The sequence below is a fragment of the Theobroma cacao genome, chromosome 1 (genome assembly GCF_053813885.1).
Source record: "Theobroma cacao isolate CCN51 chromosome 1, ASM5381388v1, whole genome shotgun sequence".
In the NCBI taxonomy this organism is placed as follows: Eukaryota; Viridiplantae; Streptophyta; class Magnoliopsida; order Malvales; family Malvaceae; genus Theobroma; species Theobroma cacao.
The window spans coordinates 2,431,113-2,450,621 of record NC_142639.1 but is presented as its reverse complement, the minus strand read 5'-3'; the positions used below and the strand labels follow the sequence as shown (position 1 = coordinate 2,450,621).

At 34.7% G+C, this 19,509-nt stretch overlaps 4 protein-coding genes across 5 annotated transcripts; 2 read left to right on the top strand and 2 right to left on the bottom strand.

Annotated features, from left to right (window-relative positions):
* Nucleotides 1-3,793: 3,793 nt before the first annotated feature.
* On the bottom strand, nt 3,794-7,206 carry LOC108661876 (phosphoglycerate mutase-like protein 4). The gene is given in 7 exon segments (XM_088809241.1): nt 3,794-4,827; nt 4,830-5,012; nt 5,231-5,306; nt 6,422-6,553; nt 6,817-6,927; nt 7,023-7,073; nt 7,165-7,206. Coding segments are annotated over 7 exon segments (630 nt in total). The 3' UTR covers nt 3,794-4,792.
* Nucleotides 7,207-7,689: 483 nt separating this feature from the next.
* On the bottom strand, nt 7,690-10,909 carry LOC18611087 (phosphoglycerate mutase-like protein 4). The gene is made up of 7 exons (XM_018121829.2): nt 10,689-10,909; nt 10,499-10,577; nt 9,688-9,738; nt 9,485-9,595; nt 9,180-9,311; nt 8,391-8,466; nt 7,690-8,101 (listed from the first exon to the last, which is right to left on the bottom strand). Exons 1-7 carry the CDS (start codon nt 10,892-10,894, stop codon nt 7,881-7,883), a joined length of 876 nt encoding a protein of 291 aa, XP_017977318.2. The 5' UTR covers nt 10,895-10,909; the 3' UTR covers nt 7,690-7,880.
* A 2,358-nt stretch (nt 10,910-13,267) lies between these two features.
* Nucleotides 13,268-15,174, top strand: LOC18611086 (patatin-like protein 1). The gene is made up of 6 exons (XM_018121051.2): nt 13,268-13,381; nt 13,489-13,670; nt 13,854-14,049; nt 14,140-14,301; nt 14,469-14,771; nt 14,878-15,174. Exons 1-6 carry the CDS (start codon nt 13,268-13,270, stop codon nt 15,100-15,102), a joined length of 1,182 nt encoding a protein of 393 aa, XP_017976540.2. The 3' UTR covers nt 15,103-15,174.
* Nucleotides 15,175-16,400: 1,226 nt separating this feature from the next.
* On the top strand, nt 16,401-18,297 carry LOC18611085 (patatin-like protein 1). 2 transcript variants are annotated; one of them, XM_088802849.1, is made up of 6 exons: nt 16,401-16,673; nt 16,791-16,978; nt 17,081-17,243; nt 17,325-17,489; nt 17,601-17,906; nt 18,053-18,297. In XM_088802849.1, the coding sequence occupies exons 1-6, from the start codon at nt 16,560-16,562 to the stop codon at nt 18,287-18,289; spliced, it is 1,173 nt and encodes a 390-aa protein (XP_088658975.1). In that variant the 5' UTR covers nt 16,401-16,559; the 3' UTR covers nt 18,290-18,297. The 2 variants fall into 2 exon arrangements, with proteins under 2 accessions (XP_088658975.1, XP_017972239.2); XM_018116750.2 differs by having other exon boundaries at nt 16,402-16,673; nt 17,084-17,243.
* The last annotated feature ends 1,212 nt before the right edge of the window (nt 18,298-19,509 follow it).

The window sequence follows — 19,509 nt, the reverse complement described above, 5'->3', positions numbered from 1 at the left end:
CCATGATAGCTCATGGTTCTAGTTATCTCACTCTAGAAGGTAATGGTTTTATGAAATTGAGTAATTTGACATTTGAAAATGAATTATCCTTTATAATTTTATTATTATTATTTATAAATATATATCGTAAAGTTTAAAATAAAATGTGACTGTTGTTGAGATTGTATATTATAACTAATTTCATATTAATATAACAAATTTTACATGCAGATTTAAATTTAACCCAACAAGAGATAATCAAAATTTAAGATTTGAATTCCTTTTTTTTTTCATTCTCACATGGACAAAGAAAAATTTTTTTATTTAAAATTAATTTTTGTTATGAACTATTAAAGAGCGTAGCCACGAATTAGGTGACTTGTAGACCTCTTGACGTGTGTGATTTGTTTGTACGTATAGCCAAAAATAATAGTAATTGTCATAAAATAGGGTAGCCCATCAAAAATAAATGTTGGGTTTTGAATAAGTAAGACAGCTATACCTACGGAGGAACATGGTATTAGAGATGTTTCTTTTTACTCAATCAATTATTCATTCCTTAATTACTTCAATCGAATTAAGCAGCTGTTGAATTTGTCAATAAAATTGAAAAAAAAATTAAAAAACCAAGTATTACTGCTAAAGGAATAAAGGCATAAAAAGAAAAAATGGTCAGCTTTGTCTACGTGTGTTCTTGCCCTAGAAGAAAAGAGTTAAGCTATAAATTCATAATTCAAAACCTGCAATTCAACCATGTGCCTCACTAAATATGGTCAAATCAATAATAAATTAACAGGAAAAAGTTTCAAACCAAGAAAAAGAAGTTGGCATTGAAATGGTGCAGGCGATCCCAATAGGGCGTGCTAGCCGGTGAATTCTTGATTACCCTACGCCAAGAAAAAAAAAAAAAAAAAAAAAAGACCACATCTGGTCAAATTCAAACTGTGATCCCTCCAGTTTGAAGGACCAATAGCGATAATCCTGTGTTCATTATTGCATACGTAGACTAAATCCATACCATAATATCAATTCCAAACAAATTTCATGCCATAATAAAAACAAAATAATTTTGCAATCGAAGATTAAGTCAATAAAGATAATAACCATAAATAAGCATAATTATTTGAAATTTCAAAATATCAATTAGTATGTTTTGTTTCAATTTGGATTGTAAAATTTTCATTACTTAACGTATTTCTTGATATATTTGAGAGAAAAATTTGAACTCGACAAATAAGATGGATTAAAAATAATGATAAAAGCGACGGATGTTATTTTTTAATTTTTAATTTTTACTTTGAATCAAGCTATTGATCTGCTCCATTACTTTATATGATTACTTCTTAATCATCTTTCATTCAAAATCATGAATCTGTTACTATCAAATCTAATAAAAAATTTTGAGTCTTTTAATAATATCCACAAGATTAAAATTGTGAAAGGAAAGGAGAGAGAACATGAAAAATGCAAATCCCAAAGAAAATTTGACTAATATTAGATGTTGACCATGCTAGCCTTCCATATTTTTTTAATGTTTGATTTAGATGTGTAGGATCCTTTCAACTTTATAAACGCGTGATGAGGAAGCTCAATTTCTTGACGTTTTGGCCAAATATTATAAGATTCTTTCCAAACTTGTTCAATCCATTTAGCTAAGCAGTTTCCTGGCTAATGCCATGCACGAAACTTATTCCTTTTCCCATGTAATCTTCTTGGGTAATACCAGGATGTCATCGGTGATGCAAATTCCCTGGTGCAAAGTTTTGTATTATAATTGCACATTCCAATGTCTGCCTAATGGCTGCAAGGTTCATTCTGAAATAAGCAGCCTGACAAATTGGCCATTTTTGGATTAAAATAGATGGAGTGAAGGGTAAGGTGGGAGGGGACTGCTTGTTCCTTCTTCCCTGGGTTAATTGGTCCCCCCACCAAGGAAATGAGATCAAATTTTATTTCTTTGCCTTTGTTTTTGAACTATTTGAATCTTCATTGCAAACAAAACTATATTCATTATTTTGTTGCCCACTCCAATGCTATGATCATAATAAATTCATTATCCAGCTCCCCACTATAATTTCTTGCTCTTCATTTTCTTCACCATCTCAATGAATCTTTTTGACATTGGTAAAAGTCTTAGTGATTTGTCCGAGAATCTAGGAATAATTAAGTCAGTAACAAGTTATACTTTTTAACATTAAATTGATAATTACATCCTTTTGGTTTATCTTATGATAAAATTGTAAATATCTTGTAATCAAATACCCTATATGATCTAAAAAAAACCTTATATTATTTGATTCGATTAAATAAAATTAGGGTACTTTATAATTGAGTTTAGATAGTAAAATTACTACTAACCATGTGTTCAAGTAAAATTTGGATAATGATTTTAGGGTATCTACTGCTTAAATCTGATTATGAATAATAATTTTTAATATTAAATTTTAATTTTCTAGATAATTTTTTTATTTATAATTAATGTAATACTAAAATTCATTAATTGTTTTAAGTATGAATTTGAGCTTTAATTTATCTTTTTAGGAATTAATCTTAATCGTATTTAACGGATAGAGATATTTAACGAGTTTGGATAACAACTCAAAATCTTAATCGGATATTCATAAAGCTTGGGTATCATATCCAATAATATAATTAGATTGTAGTACCTAAAAAATAATGGATATCCTATACATTGACATTCCAACAAAATTCTTTGAAATTGAAGATTTTAATTTTAAAAAAATTAAATTTCAAACCTCAAATAAAAAATAAAGAAATGAAAATATATAAGATAAAAGAAAGTTCACCTCTTATTACAAAGTATTTAATAAAATCTGCCATTTAATAATATTACAAAGAGGTTTACTTTATAGTATTTTAATTCGCCAAACATATGAAAACTTGAAAATTAAGTTGTATTTTCGTTGATTAAGTGGGTGGTCGGAGATTTAATTAATTAGAATCGAAACTATGAATGATTAATTTAAAGGAGGAAAATGCATGGGATGCGTATGGTATGCAAATTGTTGCAAGGAGGCATCTTCCTCATGGCAGTAGTTGACTTGTGAAATTTGTTTGATATTGTCCAAATATGTGGTTACAAAAAGCTTCGTCCACCATGATTACAAGGTTTTGCCCGACTATGAGCAAATGGCCCTTTGACTTGTTTGTTAATTAATTATGGCCATTATGATTGCCATTCATGGGGTGGCCTTTGCTTTTTTCTGGCAAAATTGGCGCCAAAATAAAGGTGAGGGTTAGGTTCTTAGCTAATCCTTTAAACTGGTTCCCACCTTCACCTTCCCCACTTTTTCCTCCACAAGGGGATTAAAAAACTATAAAAATAAATAAAAAAAATAAAAGTAAAAGTATAACATTTCTCCATATTTAATTCTGACCAAAATAAATACAAATTTATATAAAATATATGCATTCGTCATAACGTGAAATACTCAAATATGCTTATATAGTAAGCCATGATGAATCAAAAGTTTTACCAGCTTATTATATCATAAAATTCGAGTTGCTAATTTATATTTCGAAATTAATTTGTTTGCCAAGGTGAAAATGACCCATTTGATAGAAAAAAAAACGTATAACATAATTTAAAATTAGAAAGAACGGTGAACATTGAATATGGCCACTTAAAATGATGATGAAAAGGGAGGGGGCATAATTAAATATTGGTAACCATTTTTTTTTTTTTGGTCCTGTGGGTCAAAAGGGATCATGGAGTGCAATCAGGTCAAAAAAAAAAATTCTCTATAAAAAGATGGAAGAGAAAGCTTAACGAACTTGAACAATGACTAGAACCAAAAGCAAAAGTTGTCCCACTCCACTGATAACTACATCTGCAATATTTTTTGCGTGCTCAAGTCCCACAACTGATGCGCATGCTCACCATGCCTCGAGAAACAATTTGAGTGGATGAATCCACAACCTTTCATTTCTTTTTTTTTTTTTTTCTTTTTTCTCTCTTTTGTTTTGTTCCTTCTTCTCTTTAAGCTATTGTTTTCAGAGCATATAGTTAGGGATTTGTACCTTGTCCTTGGCTTATCTCTAGGGAACCACGAAATCCATATATACACTTAAAATATAAGTAAATACCCATAAGTTTTTTGCGTGCGTTTGGACGCATGAATCTTTTAAAATCCTAAAATATTTTTAGGACGGTGGTGATTGATAAGGGTTTGGAGATATATGGTCCAGAGAGTTGGTGTGTTTTAAGGCTATGCAGTGGTACGTATGAATAAGATCTTCTTGAGAGTCCCTTGGCAACTACGGTACGATGGATTTTGAAAGCAAAAGCTTCCATTAAACACAAAGCTTCCAAATGAATTTTGCCCTAGATGCAAACCCGCTTGCAACTTCTAGAAAGTAGTATGGTAGATGAGTTTCCTTGTCTGGGGTTTGCATAGTTTGCACTCTGTTGGACTGTTATGCATGAGTTTTTCACTAACTTACGTAAGGTAAGACCATTTGTTTTCCTTCCAGGAATTGCATATGGTGCCGATGAGGAGTCTGTGTCTGGGAATTTTCAAAACCTTATAGTTATGGATTAGGCCGATACTGTCTTATCAACCTATTGCTTTTGCATTTGGTATGAATACATTTATGGTTACTTTGTGCATACTTCAAGTATTTTAACAAACGAGACCGACTTATACAGCCAGAAAACCGCATACTAATCTACCGAGACTGCCTTGAATTAGGCCCAATATCTCGTCTCTAATTAGTCCAGCGACATTGCTTACTTCTTCGCTTGAATTACCAGATGGAAAAATGCTAAAAACACCAAGTATTCAGGTAGGAACTACCCAGATGTTCTGCTCACCCCAAAACCAGATTGGCAGGTCCTGTTTGGTTGAGATGACTGATATCACCCCAGGCTTTTATGGTCCACTCATCAGCACCAGATAATTGAAATATGTTGACAGAGGTATTGGGTATACTCCCCTTAAACCTGTTTGAGCAAGCCCGCCTGTAGAGCGCTCTTATGACACCTCCATGACTGACTACAACCACTCGCTCTCCTGCCATAGGAAATAAGCAACAATCAGATCATTTAAACCAGAAACATATTATCCTAACAACATTGTCAGGTAAAATTAGAAATCTTAAGGCAAACAAAGTCACACCGGAAGGTTTGATGGTACATGGAAGTACCTAAGGGTAAAAATGAAAGTAATCTGTCTATGGCTTGGTTACAGTTTGGGAGTTCAAGTTCCCTTAGTCAAATGGCATTATCTACCTGTATGCTTCTGACCAATTCTTTGCAATGAAGATGTAGCACGGTGATAGAGTTGGTCTAAGCTTTCTCCACCTCCCTGCATGCATAGTTAAACATCATCATCATCATAACTTTCTAGATGCTTCATAAATTGCAGAAGAACAGCGCTGCCATGCAACGCCACTATATTATTGAAGAAAAAAGACTTATGGCCAGCAGATTGCTGCGACATATCAGCTAACCATTGATTGACATTTTGCTGCAACAGTAAGATTGTGCCTACTAGCAAACTGTTATTGAGAACAAGCATAGTAACAAAAGAGTTTCCCTTTCTTCGCACGGGAGGGTGGTACTTGTAACATCAATCCACAACAATGCTGAACGCCTGCAGCCCCTTCTCAAAATGAAAGGACTACCTAATCATGACAAACTCTTTCGAAAATTTCTATATTAAGCATGTTTAATGGGCAAACACATGCCAAAAACCTGCTGAATTCGCTGCAAAAGCGTCTCATTTGTGCAAACCATGATTACCACCTAGCTATCAGGCAAAAGCAAATAATTCCTGATGTGTCCTGTAGGTGGTTAGCTTGCTCAATTCTCCTGTTTGGAGAGCCTACCAATTAAAAAAAATTGTTTGCTCAAGTTATTAAGGTGCCATTACAGCGATAGACAAAGCTACTCCCGATGCCTAACTCCTAACAAACAATTTTCTTGAGGAGTGTGGATTGTTTTTGAGGATAAAAACAAGATTTAGTTAAATTTAACAAAAGCCAGGAGGCCAACCTCAGCCCAAAATTGGCCCAATATTGCTTTGTCTTTTTTCCCTTTTGATAGAGCAGCTGGCTCAAGCACATTTAAGAGAAAATTCAGCTTCAGCATGACTTAGTTGGGATGGGACTCAGTTGGGGGCCATCCAACTTCAGCAAAGCAAAATAACAAGAAAAGCAGCTGCCTTTTAACAAAAGGTGAGATATGAACATTGACCTTGAAAACCATGCTTGGCAACTGATACATCATAATTTCAAAACTATCCTGCAAACTGCATGCATTATCAAATTTTGACATAAAAGCTAAAGCAAGCTATTGTCTGAACCAAAACCCTTAAAAATTTTGAAGTGCTATAGATAAGCTAAAGATAAATCTTCCTCAAAGTTCATCAATTTTGTGTTAATTTTCTGTCAACAAAGCATCAGCGACTAATTAACTTACTGGTATAACTCGATCAGTGCTGTGAGAAGAAAAGGCTCTATAAGCCTCTGGACTAACTTTGGCTGCTTCACGAAATAGAAGGCCTTGAACATCCCCTACATGTCTCTCCCTCAGCTCTGGATCTTTAATCACCTTAAAAATTCACATCCAACAAATATGTGTTACAATTTTTGCATTTAACAATTTGAGAGCTAATTGCATGTTGGACGCTACTCAAATCCCAAAACATAAACTACACTAATGGATTCTTGAGTTCTTGATGCATATGTTTTGCTTTGGCAAATCTCACTTCTTTCTGACATAGGATACAATCACAATGAAACTCACCAGTTCTAACTTCCAAGCACTGTATATTAGAGTCCAATTTGATAAAATTCAACAGTGAAAGTTCGTACCTGAAGCTTCCCACAGCTTGCAGCAATCGTCTCTGCTGTTTCAAGCGCTCGCTTCAGATCAGAAGAATTTATGGCGGATATATTAGGCTCTCGGCAGAGTCGATCAGCCAACTTCACAGCCAGAAAGAAAGAGTTTTCAAGCATCAGTATCAGAAAAAAAAGAAAGGTCCAAAATGGCAAGAAATTATTACTAGTAAACAATATACCAAAGCTGCTTGTTGTCTCCCAACTTTGTTTAGTTCAACATCCAAATGTCCCTATTAAAAAAAAAGTAAACTAACTAGAGAAAAACTAGTATAAATTTCCTCAAAAAAATATTTTAGAAGGTTATCTAAAGGAGAGACGGACAGACTTGAATTCTTCAAGTAGCATTCCATGGTGTTTCTCCATGACGCACCACGATAATATCAGTGTAAGCTTGATCCATGGAGCTTTTAATTTAGCACAAAACTTCAATCAGATGAAGCAAAAACCAAAAACTAAATATTCTCAAATGAAAGTTTTTTTTTTTTTAAAGTGATTTACCGAAAACAAGGTTCGGACATAGATTTAATGAGTTGGTGATGAGTTCAAACGGCCAAGTTTTGTCGTGGACGAACATTACGGTGGATAAAATTTTTAATCGGCGGATATTTCAAGCTGGAATCTTAACTCACTAATAACTCGAAAGTGAAAAGCCAATAATTGCTCCTTCTTTTATTATGGTATATTAATTTTATAAGATTTTGATTGAATTTCTTTGTAAATTTCATCATTTATCATATTAATAGCAAAAAAATATTATTTAAAAAGAATTTAAATTAATTAATAAATTTTAAATAAATTTTTATTTTTTATTATGTTTAATCAAAATTTTATTTTAAATTAAATATGTTTTTATTAAGAAAAGTTATCTCATTTATTAAAAAATATAAAAGCTGTTCCAAAATCATGTTTGTAAGTAATAATCCCTAGAGAGAATGGCTTGAATTAGGCCATTTATCTCACCTTTAATGTTCTAGCGACATTGCCTGAAATAATCAAATTACAGTATGCTATAGGCAAGGCGTATGTCAAACTACAAACTAACCAGATGTTTTGTCCCCCCCAAAACCCGACTTCAGATATCCTGTTTGCTCGAGATGACTAACGTCACCCCAGCATTTTATGGTCCATTCCTCATCAGACACGAGAAATATGTTTACAGATGTATTAAGCACCTTCCCTATGGACTTTCCATCCGGGCAAGCTTGCTTGTAGAGTGCTCTAAGGACACCGCCGTGGGAAACCACAACAACTCGCTCTCCTATCACAGAGGTAAGCAACAATTCAGAAATTTGAACCAAAAATATATAATAGCCCAGTGATCTTATGAGGTAACAGTATTGGAAGGCAAGTAAAGTTGTTCAAACACTTGTACAGTTCAGATATTTACACCAACAACATCTTGTTATCAGGTTTAATGGAATGTACTGAAGTTATGATGAGTTCTAAAAGTTAAACAAAATATAACATCAAGCTGTTCATAAACCATATTATTTACACCTTGATTACGATTCAAGAGTTGTTCTCCTTTCACAAATGAGACAACATACCTTTATGCTTCCTACCAATTCTCTGCAATGAAGATGTGCAGCGCTGATAAAGTTGGTCTCGGCTTTCCCCGCCACCCTGAATATGAAGTGAATCAGGCATTCAAATGTATACTAATGTGAAAATGGTGTTTAATGCCCAAGTAGACATCTAGACTTTTTTCTATTGTAATCACTTATCCAGTTGAAGGCTGATAGACAAATTTTGTAACAAGACCACATGCTATATTAGTGACTGAAGATTAATCAAACAAACAAGGCTTACAACTAGACAATAACTGACACAGATCAACAAACCATCAGTAAACATATAAATATACAGTGAAGTGCAATCAGTACTACAACTTCAGAAGTAAGTATGCTTGGGCAGAGTAGCAGATTGTGATTAATAATGACTTGCTAGTCACATGGCCCAAAATTAAGGGTACGTACTGATGACAACCATTTCCTTCCAGGTAGGGAGAGGATGATAGCTGCAACATCAAGAAAAACTAGATTCCTTTTGGTCCTTTTCAACTTCAGAATGTATTCCAAAACTTTGGCCTTCATTTTAGACCAGAAGTTGTAATGATAACTTTAAGCTTAAATGTTAGAGAGCCATGCTTCAAATGATGATTTGAACATAGTTCTGCAAATTATATGCACTACTATAAAAGCCAAAGCCAGCAATTGTCTAGCCAACAAATTACTAATTTAAATATAGAATATATTCTAACATTAAGAAAGCCAGAGACAAATTTCTTTCAAGATTCCCCAATGTTGTCTTTCAAGTTCAAAACAATCCTAACTTACTGGAATATCTTGATCTGTCCTGTGTGATAAAAAGGCCTTGTGAGCTTTGGGATTAAGTTTGGCAGCTTCACGAAATACAAGGCCTTGAAGATCCCCTAAATTTCTCTCCCGTAAGTCTTGATCTGTTATAACCTGGTTCACATTAAACAAAAAGGATTACCGCAAAACTTCACATATAATACCAAACACTTTCATGCTTTAGACAACATCTAGCATCATGAAAAACTTGAACCAAAGAATTCAAAAAGTAACTGCCTTACAACTGCAAAACCCACTTTTTAACAACATTGCTTTGAGATTCATACCTCTAACCCACCACACCTAGCTGCAATTGTCTCAGCTGTCACAAGAGCTCGCTTTAAATCAGATGAATAGACGGCAGATACTTTAGGCTCCTTTGATAGTCGGTCAGCCACCTGTAAGTGAGAGGCAGGGGATAAAGAATGAGCTTAAGGCATCAGCATCAGAACAAGAAAGGTCATATGAGCACAAAGTACAAGTAACATACTGAAGCTGCTTGCTGTCTCCCAGCTTCATTTAGTTCCACATCCAGATGCCCCTATTAAAAGTTAAAAAAAATAAATAAACTCATCAGGATAGCAAGATACACTGCTAGATTAACCAAGGCATCCACATAACAATAGGATCAATTGGCACACATGTAATCAAAAATAGAAGGAACAATATGTATAAGAGGTTAATCAAAGGCGTCAGCAGCGTCGTTATATCCTTTTTGTGAAAATTGTTCTGTCCAAGATTCATCAACGTATGATCAGTAATGCAATCACGAGAGTGAAACTGATAAGGCCATGTTGTTCATCCAATTGCATTCTAGTATATGAACTACGTTATACAGATGATAAACCATGTGCGCTGTTTAAGTTCGAAACAAAAATTTACACATATTATCTATCCATCCGAAATTCAACTAGCCAAGTTCTCTGCTTTCCTACTTAAATCTAACAAAAGTTCTTCTTTTCTATCCTACTTTATCAAATTCTGAAATCCCCAAACACTATAATATATAAAGTGTGAACATTTACTTCATTTTCGGAATCTCAAAACAGACTTAAATCTTTCAACATCAAATTAAATACTAATTATTTACCAATAATAAATCTAACTGATTAAAGATTAAAATCAGTATTCCAAACAAATAAAATAAATAAATAGATCATAGAAGCTGCAGCGCACGACATATCCCTAAATATCCGATGGTATCCGGAAAACAAATTCGATTCTTGACTTTCCAAATTCCAAAACACACAGAATGATTAAAAATTTAAAAAATATGTAAAACATTTTAGAGAAACTCAAACCTGAATTCTTCCATCAGCATTCCACTCCGTTTCCCCATGTCGCACCACCACAATCTCAGCATAAGTTCCATTCACGAAGCTGTAAGTTAACAAATTTATTAAACCAAAACAAAAAAATCTTTCCCTTCTAGTTTTAAAGTGAGTTTTAGTATTAAAAAAGTAGCAAAATTTAGAGGATGAGTGCGTCCACCTAGAGTTAGAGTCAGACATCGGCACCGAGTCGGGCGATTTGACAAGGTGAGTTGGGTGGCGAGTTGGCAAGGCTTTGTTGAGGTGGAGTCGAGTTGTTGTGGATGCAGAAAATTTGACGCAAACTGGTATCTTAACCGACGTTGATGAGAAACGTGGAAAATGGCGACATTCCGCTAGATGGCACTTGGTGCGTATTGCGCTCATCTTTCAATTCCTCTTTTTCTCGGCCTTTTTAAGAAGAAAAACGCGCTTAAGTGCTTATCTAATGTTGTATTGACCGTTATGCAGTAATTGTGATGGTGAGGGCCTAATTACAACCTCTGCTTGCAGGACGTCTGTCCAAAGACACGTGGCATCCAAAAGACTAATTAGGATAAATTCAGCACGTGGTTTTTTTATTTACTAGAAGAATTCCCATGGAATTATTTTGTTAATTTGGATTATATATTGTGTTTAATAAAATTATTTTGGTAATTTAGATTATTATTTAGTCAATACGAAGGTACTCAATTAAAATATGTTGGAGGGAAGGAACAATCTAAAATTGATGGGACTAATTAAATATATAAATTTATGATAAAATTATCTATGAATAATACAAATTGAAATATAAGATAGAATATAATAGTATTAAATCTTCTATTGAGAATGCATTATTTTCAATGATAAAATTATTTATAAAAAAATAATTTTTAATATAAAACAGATTGTAATATTATTCAACTTAATTTTGATGAACATTCTTTCTACAATCAATTAAAATAAGTTAGTTTTGATTATTTTTAATTTGAAGATATAATTCAATCGATTTCGATTACGTTTAATAAAATTTTGATTATTTTAATTTTTAAAAATTTTAAAAATAAATCAATTAATATTTAATTGAAACGGTATACATTCAATTTAAATACACCGATCATATATATTGAGTAGGTTCAGAGTCATGCTGAATTGACAGTTAACATGTAAATTAATTTAATTGTGAAGAGAGTAAAATCAGGTTGCTCAATTTGAAATTTTCAGCTTTATAACCATCTTCTCATTGTGATTATAAAAAGCACTCGAGTATTTGACTCATTGGTTAATGCATGATCATTTACCTAAAGAGTAAGATTCGAATTTCTCTCCCTCAATTATAAAAAAAAAAAAAACCATCCTCTCATCGTGATGAAATATTAGAATGTACTATATATAAATCGTGATAAAATATTAGAATGTACTATATATAATTAATTTAATCTAAACGCCTTTTTTTCCCTGCTTGAAAGAGAAAAGGAGCGACAGACACTATTTTGGAAAGGACTCTCTTAAAAGAATATTACTCCCTCAATATGACAGTAAACTGAAGGCCTGAAAATGACCTAAAACGTGCATGGCTGGCATTAATCGACATTCAACTCAATGTATATACATATCTAAGAATTTTGCATTAACAAAGACCAAGACCAAACGTGATTTGCACAAAAACATGGCTAAAACACACCGCTAGGCATCTAAGAATTGAAACGAGTATTAGGTTTAACTCTAATTATATCGATGAATATACTAATTAAACAAACATAAGCTACTGTTTGGTTTATTCTATAGTTGTATGAGCTGTCATCACGGCCAGGTCTGCCTAGCGAATAAACACTTATAATTAGTTTGTCCCTTTGCAAATAGTTAGGTCAGAGATGGAGAAGTAATAGTATTATATATAATTTCTTTCTTTCTTGTGGTAAGTAACATAATCAATGAACTTTATATAAAGGATCTAGGTCATATTTTTGAGCTCGAAAATAAGGGGAAAATAACAAAAAATCAAATACAGAAGTGTAAAATTCGAGAGTTACAGGCGGGGGAAAAGATTATATTCCAGTAACTTTTGTTAGGCAGGTCATTAACCCCGTGCATGTTGAACAAGAAAAAGCTTGAATCGAACTTTGAACATTGAAACTGCGAATAGGGTCATGGAGGCTGGATTCTAAAGCGTCATTATGGGAAGTATGATCTAAGTAAAGAATTATAAGTTCATCTGATTAATTATGGAGTCGATGAGATGCTAGCTAAACTCATTATTTAGATTAACATTACAACTCTGCATTGGTTTTCGGATGAAGACTTTAAACCAAGATTAATGAAAAACTACCCAATAACTTGACACCACGTAACCATCCATTGCATGTATTGGCTAAATCAAACAAACATATAGATTAAAACAAAAAAATTGGTCCCCTCATTGTTGTTTTAAAAAAATGATGGGTATATAATAAATGGACAGACAAGCCAAATAAGAGAAAAGAATTACCAACGTGTGACATGTGAATGAAGCTAATCACAATTAATCAATCATGTTAGGTAATTAAAACAAATCAAGATAAATTTAAAATTTGACTACAGTCAATGAAGGTGAGCTCACGGTTACCATGAGGTTCAATATGAAACCTGTTTCCCATGGGCCATGCTCTGCACGCTTTAATTTTATTCGTGTGAAATTTGTTGTAAATAAACACTATTTAAACTTGGATCAGGGTATGCTTCATAGACTAATATTGCAACTTTAATTTTAATCGATTAAGGAGCTCCTTGGAATCAAAAATGGCTAGTCGTTTTGCAAAAGGTAAGATGGTAACAGTGCTGAGTATTGATGGAGGTGGCGTCAGAGGCATTATTCCTGGCACTCTTCTTTCTTTCCTTGAATCCAAGCTTCACGTATACCTCAAGCACTAAATTTTATTTCCTTTTTCTGCTCAGCATCATTATTAATCAACGGCTTAAGTTTGCTTACATGTGGTTGATTTTTATACTTTGTTAATTAGGAGTTAGATGGAGCAAATGCAAGAATTGCAGATTACTTTGACATTATTGCAGGAACAAGCACCGGTGGGTTGATAGCTACCATGCTTACAGCTCCAAACAAGCAAAACAGACCCATGTACGCAGCAAAGGATATCAACAATTTCTATTTGGAGCATTGCCCCAAGATTTTCCCTCAGAATAGGTGAATTCTAATGGAACTACCATATTCCTTATTGCTTGTATTTGTTACTTATCTTGAGGTTGGTTTATTATCAATTAATTTTAAATTGAATGTTTTAGTATGACGATCTTCTATAAGTATAATAATGATAATAATAATAACAACAAAATTTCAGCTGATTTTCTTCTTTATCTTCGGAAGCAGTCGCCTTAATTTCCTGGCCTCAATGGCAAGTTTCTTCAGAGCAACATCAATGGGACCAAAGTATGATGGCAAGTACCTAAGGTCATTGACAAACCAGTTACTAGAAGACATTACTCTAAAGCAGACACTGACAAATGTGGTTATACCAGCTTTCGACATCAAGCTCCTACAGCCAGTGATCTTCTCTACCGACGATGTACTGACTTAATAGCTTGTCAAACACCTATATGTGTGGAGTTTGATGTGTTACAGTGTTTGTTACACTTGTTTTTCTTTTTGGAAACAGGCGAAGGCAGATGCTTTGAAGAATGCTAGGCTAGCAGATGTCTGCGTCGGCACCTCTGCTGCTCCCACTTTTCTCCCCGCACACTACTTCGAAACTAAGAATGCTGACGGGAAAACCCGCACGTTTGATCTCATTGATGGTGGAGTTGCTGCAAATAATCCTGTCCGTACATTGTTCATTTGGGGATGCTTTATAGATTGAACTTGAACAAATTTAAGAATACAAAAATAAAAACATTTAGATGAGAGCTAGCCCAAGAGTTCAGCATTTCATTTGTTTTTGAGATATTAACCAATGTGTATTCTTTAACCATGAATCTGAATTTGCAGACAATGTTAGCTATAAACCACTTCTCCAAGGAGATCTTGAAGCATGGTACAGAATTTGTGGAAATCGAACCAATGGACAGCAGGAGGATGCTAGTGCTATCACTAGGCACTGGGGAAGCCAAGCATGAAGAGAAGTATAGCGCAGCTGCAGCCTCCAAATGGGGCATGATCGACTGGCTCTATGAAAAAGGGAAAACTCCATTGCTTGACGTCTTTTGGGACGCTAGCTCTGATATAGTTGACTTTCATACCTCCACTCAGTTTCAATGCCTTAACTCCAAGGACAATTATCTCCGTATTCAGGTAACCACGGAAAGCAATGGAATGTAAAGCCATACTTAATTTTTAATTAAGAATTTAATCAAAAACTGTATTGAATACTAACTTATCTTCTTGGTGGTTAAACCAGGATGACACATTAACGGGCGATGCAGCATCGGTTGACATTGCAACCGAAGAGAATCTGAAAAAGCTCATTGGAATTGGGACAGAGCTCTTAAAGAAGCGAGTCTCAAGAGTGAATTTGGAGACCGGTAAGTTTGAGGAAGTCGAGGGAGAGCCTACCAATGAAGTAGCTCTTGCCAACTTTGCTAAGAAGCTCTCCGAAGAACGAAAGCTTAGGCTTGCACCATGAATTGAGATTTCAATGTAATACTTCCTCCTATAAAGCTTTGAAGCATTATCTTATCAATTGGTTTGCCAAAATAATAAGGTCACTTGAGCTTAGATCTTGGGGATTGATAGGATTCAAAAGTTCGAGTTGTACCATTCTTCTTTTGTAATTTTAACAAAAATATAAAACATTTTAAGTGATAATTGAAAATTTTTCATAAATGCAACAAATTTAATTAGTAAATATACATTAATATTTGGATTGTGAAATTCAGTAAAAAGGAGAATGTGATGAGACAAGATAAAAATGTTATAACATAAAACTTAATTAATTCGAGATAAATAATAAATAAAATAATGAATACATAATAATTTTATTTGATTGGTTATTTCGTATATAATTTTATATTTTTTTATTTTTAAATATAAATAATTTAATATATCATTCTTTTATAAAAAAACGATTGATTGTCTCGATATAGGAATTCAACATGTGATGTGAAGAGGGTGGAGGGCAGATGGCTCTTTAGACCAAATAAATTAGTATTTTCGGTAACTTTAATTTTGTCACGCAGGTCATTGCCTCCCATGCTTATTGGAAAAGCTTATTCCAACTTTAAAGTTAAAAACTACCAATAGAATTTCATGGAGGCTGGCGCTAAAGCATTTATCCGAAGCACGCTTGTTTAGGCGGCTGGCATGCATGTGCCAATATATACTAACTGCATTAGTTATGAGTTCGATACCAACAACCTATTTCATGTTTATTGTTTAACAATATTGATTTTCCCGATGACCAAACAGGATGAGACATGGAGTAGAATATGCAAACTCTTGTAAACATAATTGAGATTTTGATATACAATGCCGTCCATGTAAAGCTTGGGATTAATAGCTTCCCATTTTGATATAGAATTCTCTTTGAGGGTGGCTGCAATTGCTGACAACCCAAGAACATATCATCTATGCAAAAGAAGAGATAAAACAAATCAAGATACTCTCTCCTTTTATGTTCACAACACATCATCATCATCAATAATTATTGGTTTTAAACCAGAAAGTGTATTATTTAGTGGATACAAGTTATAACAACTCTCTCCTTTCAGCAAGGCAAAGGTGACTATTAACATTAAATAATTACTACTAGCAGCGAGTAGATTAGTTAACTGATTAGAGCAAAGAGGCGGCAGCAAAAGTGATGCATGTGAAGTAGGTAATGATCAACCAAGCAAAACGATGTAAAAAATAAATACAAAAAAAAATTGGACATAAACCAATATTTCTGATGAGTTAATGGTTACTATAATCAGGAAGGAAACATGGATGAGTAATAAAGTGCATGGACCTTACTGTATTCTCCCACTTTTTGCTATAAATATACAGTTTTGATCATCAGTATCAGGTTCAAATAAACTGGTAATATCGTTCTCAACAAAAAACTGTGGAATTTTTTAGCAGCTAGCTCTCTTTTGAATCAAAATGGCCAGCAGTTTTGCAAAAAAGAAGATGGTAACAGTTCTGAGTATTGATGGAGGTGGCATCAGAGGCATAATTCCAGGCACTCTTCTTGCCTTCCTTGAATCCAAGCTTCAGGTTTACCTCATCAAACAGAATTTTTTTTTCCTTTTATTTTAGCAACATTATCTGTTCATGTTTTCAGTTCTGCATATATATAAATGTATATATATATGTGGTTGATCAATGTGTTAGGAGCTGGATGGACCAAATGCAAGAATTGCGGATTATTTTGACATCGTTGCAGGAACAAGCACTGGTGGGTTGGTAGCCACCATGCTTACAGCTCCCAGCAAGGGAAGCAGACGACAACCCATGTACGCGGCAAAGGACATCAACAATTTCTATCTGGAGCACTCCCCCAAGATTTTCCCTCAGGACAGGTAAAACTCTAATGGAACGAGATATGTCTATTAATAATTCCAGCTATTCTTCAAATTAGCTAACCATCTTTTTTTCATAACTTCAAAAAATGTTATAATTAGCAGCACCGATGCATCGATGGGACCCAAGTATGATGGGCAGTACCTAAGGTCATTGATAAACCAGTTACTCGGAGACATTACTCTCAAACAGACATTGACTGATGTGGTTATACCAACTTTCGACATCAAGCTCCTGCAGCCAGTGATCTTCTCAACCAATGATGTACGAATTAATTATTATTGCCATTAGTTTCTATTATTGTTATTGTTGTTACTATTATTATTAAATCGAACTTTCCTCTAGGCGAAGGTGAATGCTTGGAAGAATGCTAGGCTAGCAGATGCCTGCATCGGTACGTCTGCTGCTCCTACTCTTCTACCAGCACATTACTTTGAAACCAAGGATCATACAAATGGGAAAACCCACACATTTGATCTCATTGATGGAGGAGTTGCTGCAAACAATCCAGTGAGTGCAGATTTATTTAATTTTTCTCACAGAAGCAGGCAAATAGAACCAGGCTAATTATTAGCTAACAAAATTTGTAATAGTTAACAACCATTTAATCTAAATCTGTAGACTCTAGTAGCTATTAGCCACGTTTGGATGGAGATCATGAAGCGAAATGCCGATTTCATAGATATCGAACCGATGGACAGCAAGAGGATGCTTGTGCTGTCACTTGGCACAGGTACCACCCCTATGGATGCACCAAAGTATGACGCAGTTAAGGCTTCCAATTGGAACATGTCGGATTGGATCTTCCACAATGGAAGTACACCACTTCTCGATGCTTGTTTGCATGCAAGCTCTGATATGGTTGATTTTCATGTGTCTGCTCTCTTCCAATGCAGTCATTGCAGTGAAAATTATCTCCGTATTCAGGTATACAAAGGCCCCATGTTGGATGGGCAGTATCCATAAGCATGTCCTAACTCCTAAGCAACTGAATACTCATTTAGCATCATTACTGTTCTCCACGTAAAATATAGGATTAATGTTCTTTCATGTTTTTGCCGGTGATTAAACAGGATGATACCTTGACTGGTGATGCATCAACGGCTGACATTGCAACCGAGGAGAATTTGCAGAAACTTGTGGAGATTGGAAAGGAGCTCTTGAAGAAACGAGTTTCAAAGCTGAATTTCGAGACTGGTCAGTTAGAGGAAGTCGAGGGAGCGCATACCAATGAAGAAGTCCTTGCCAACTTTGCTATGAGGCTCCATGAAGAGCAAAACTTTCGGCTTAGGGCCTTGCAAGAAGATTGAGATTTTCCCTAGTATAATGCTGTCTCAAATAATCTTTGGAGTTTTCATTTGTCACTTCATAAAGTTCTTTTCGCTAATTTCTTTTAATGTCAAATCAGAGGAGATTGCAACAAAGAACTAGACTTGACAACTTGGTGATGCAAGTATAACAAGAATCTATCTCTGCCGTATACCATCTAATGTAAAGCCAAAAGAAAGGACATAACAATAGAAAGAAGCCGGTAAAAACAATGCATTCCTAGGACTTTCAAATGACTTTTCATTCCTCTGATTATTTGGTTTGGAAAACGACAGCATTGCCAATTAAAAAAGCTTAGGACCTGCGATGCAGGTAGCAATAAATCAGACTCATAATGCATAAATTTCAGAGAACTCCGGACAGGAGAGATTTCTTTCCTTGATCAATAACAGCAGCGATGGAGTCATTTGATAATGAAAGAACAGAGAACTATTTGGGCCAAGAAGGAGAATCAGACAAAGGAAGCAGCAACACCTTGGTGGCCAAGGTGGCAGAATTAAGGAAGATAAAGGAAAAGCTAAAGAGAGCCAAGGATAAAGCCACAGAATCATGGTTACACTCCAAACCTCTTATCGATGAGCTTGAAATGCTAAAATCAGACCTCGCCACTGCTCAAAATCAATGTACTATTTCTGATCATGTGATTTTGGAGCTTGAATCACAACTTGAGACCATCATCATAGACATCAGATCCAAGAGAGAGGGAGAACTCAAGGCCACGAAGATGATCAATGAAGTGAACCAAGCTCTGGAACATGTGCGTGAAGAGTTGGAACAGTTGAAGGCAGACAAGGACGAAGAGCACAGAGCAAGATCAAAACTAAAACAAACCTTGCGGCTAAGGAGGCAGACTCTTCGAACGTTGCAACTAACACTTCGAGCCGTGCGAATAGAATCAGAAGCTTTTGGGGCATCAGCAGCAGAAGCTCTTCGCTACATCAATCATCCAGAATCAGACAGTTCCCCAGTACAACTAACACAGGAAGACTACTATGCCCTAAAGAGAAGAGCTAAAGAAGAAACAACATTGGCAGATTGGCGGGTTTCTGTAGCCGTGGAACAAAAGGTTACAGCAGAGGCAGGGAAAAACTCAGCTTTAAAAAGACTAAAAGAAACACATCCTGACAAGAGATTAAGGAGGAGAACAGCTGAGGACAAGAAAGTCATAGATGAAGAAACAAAACAAGAGGAGGCAGGACAT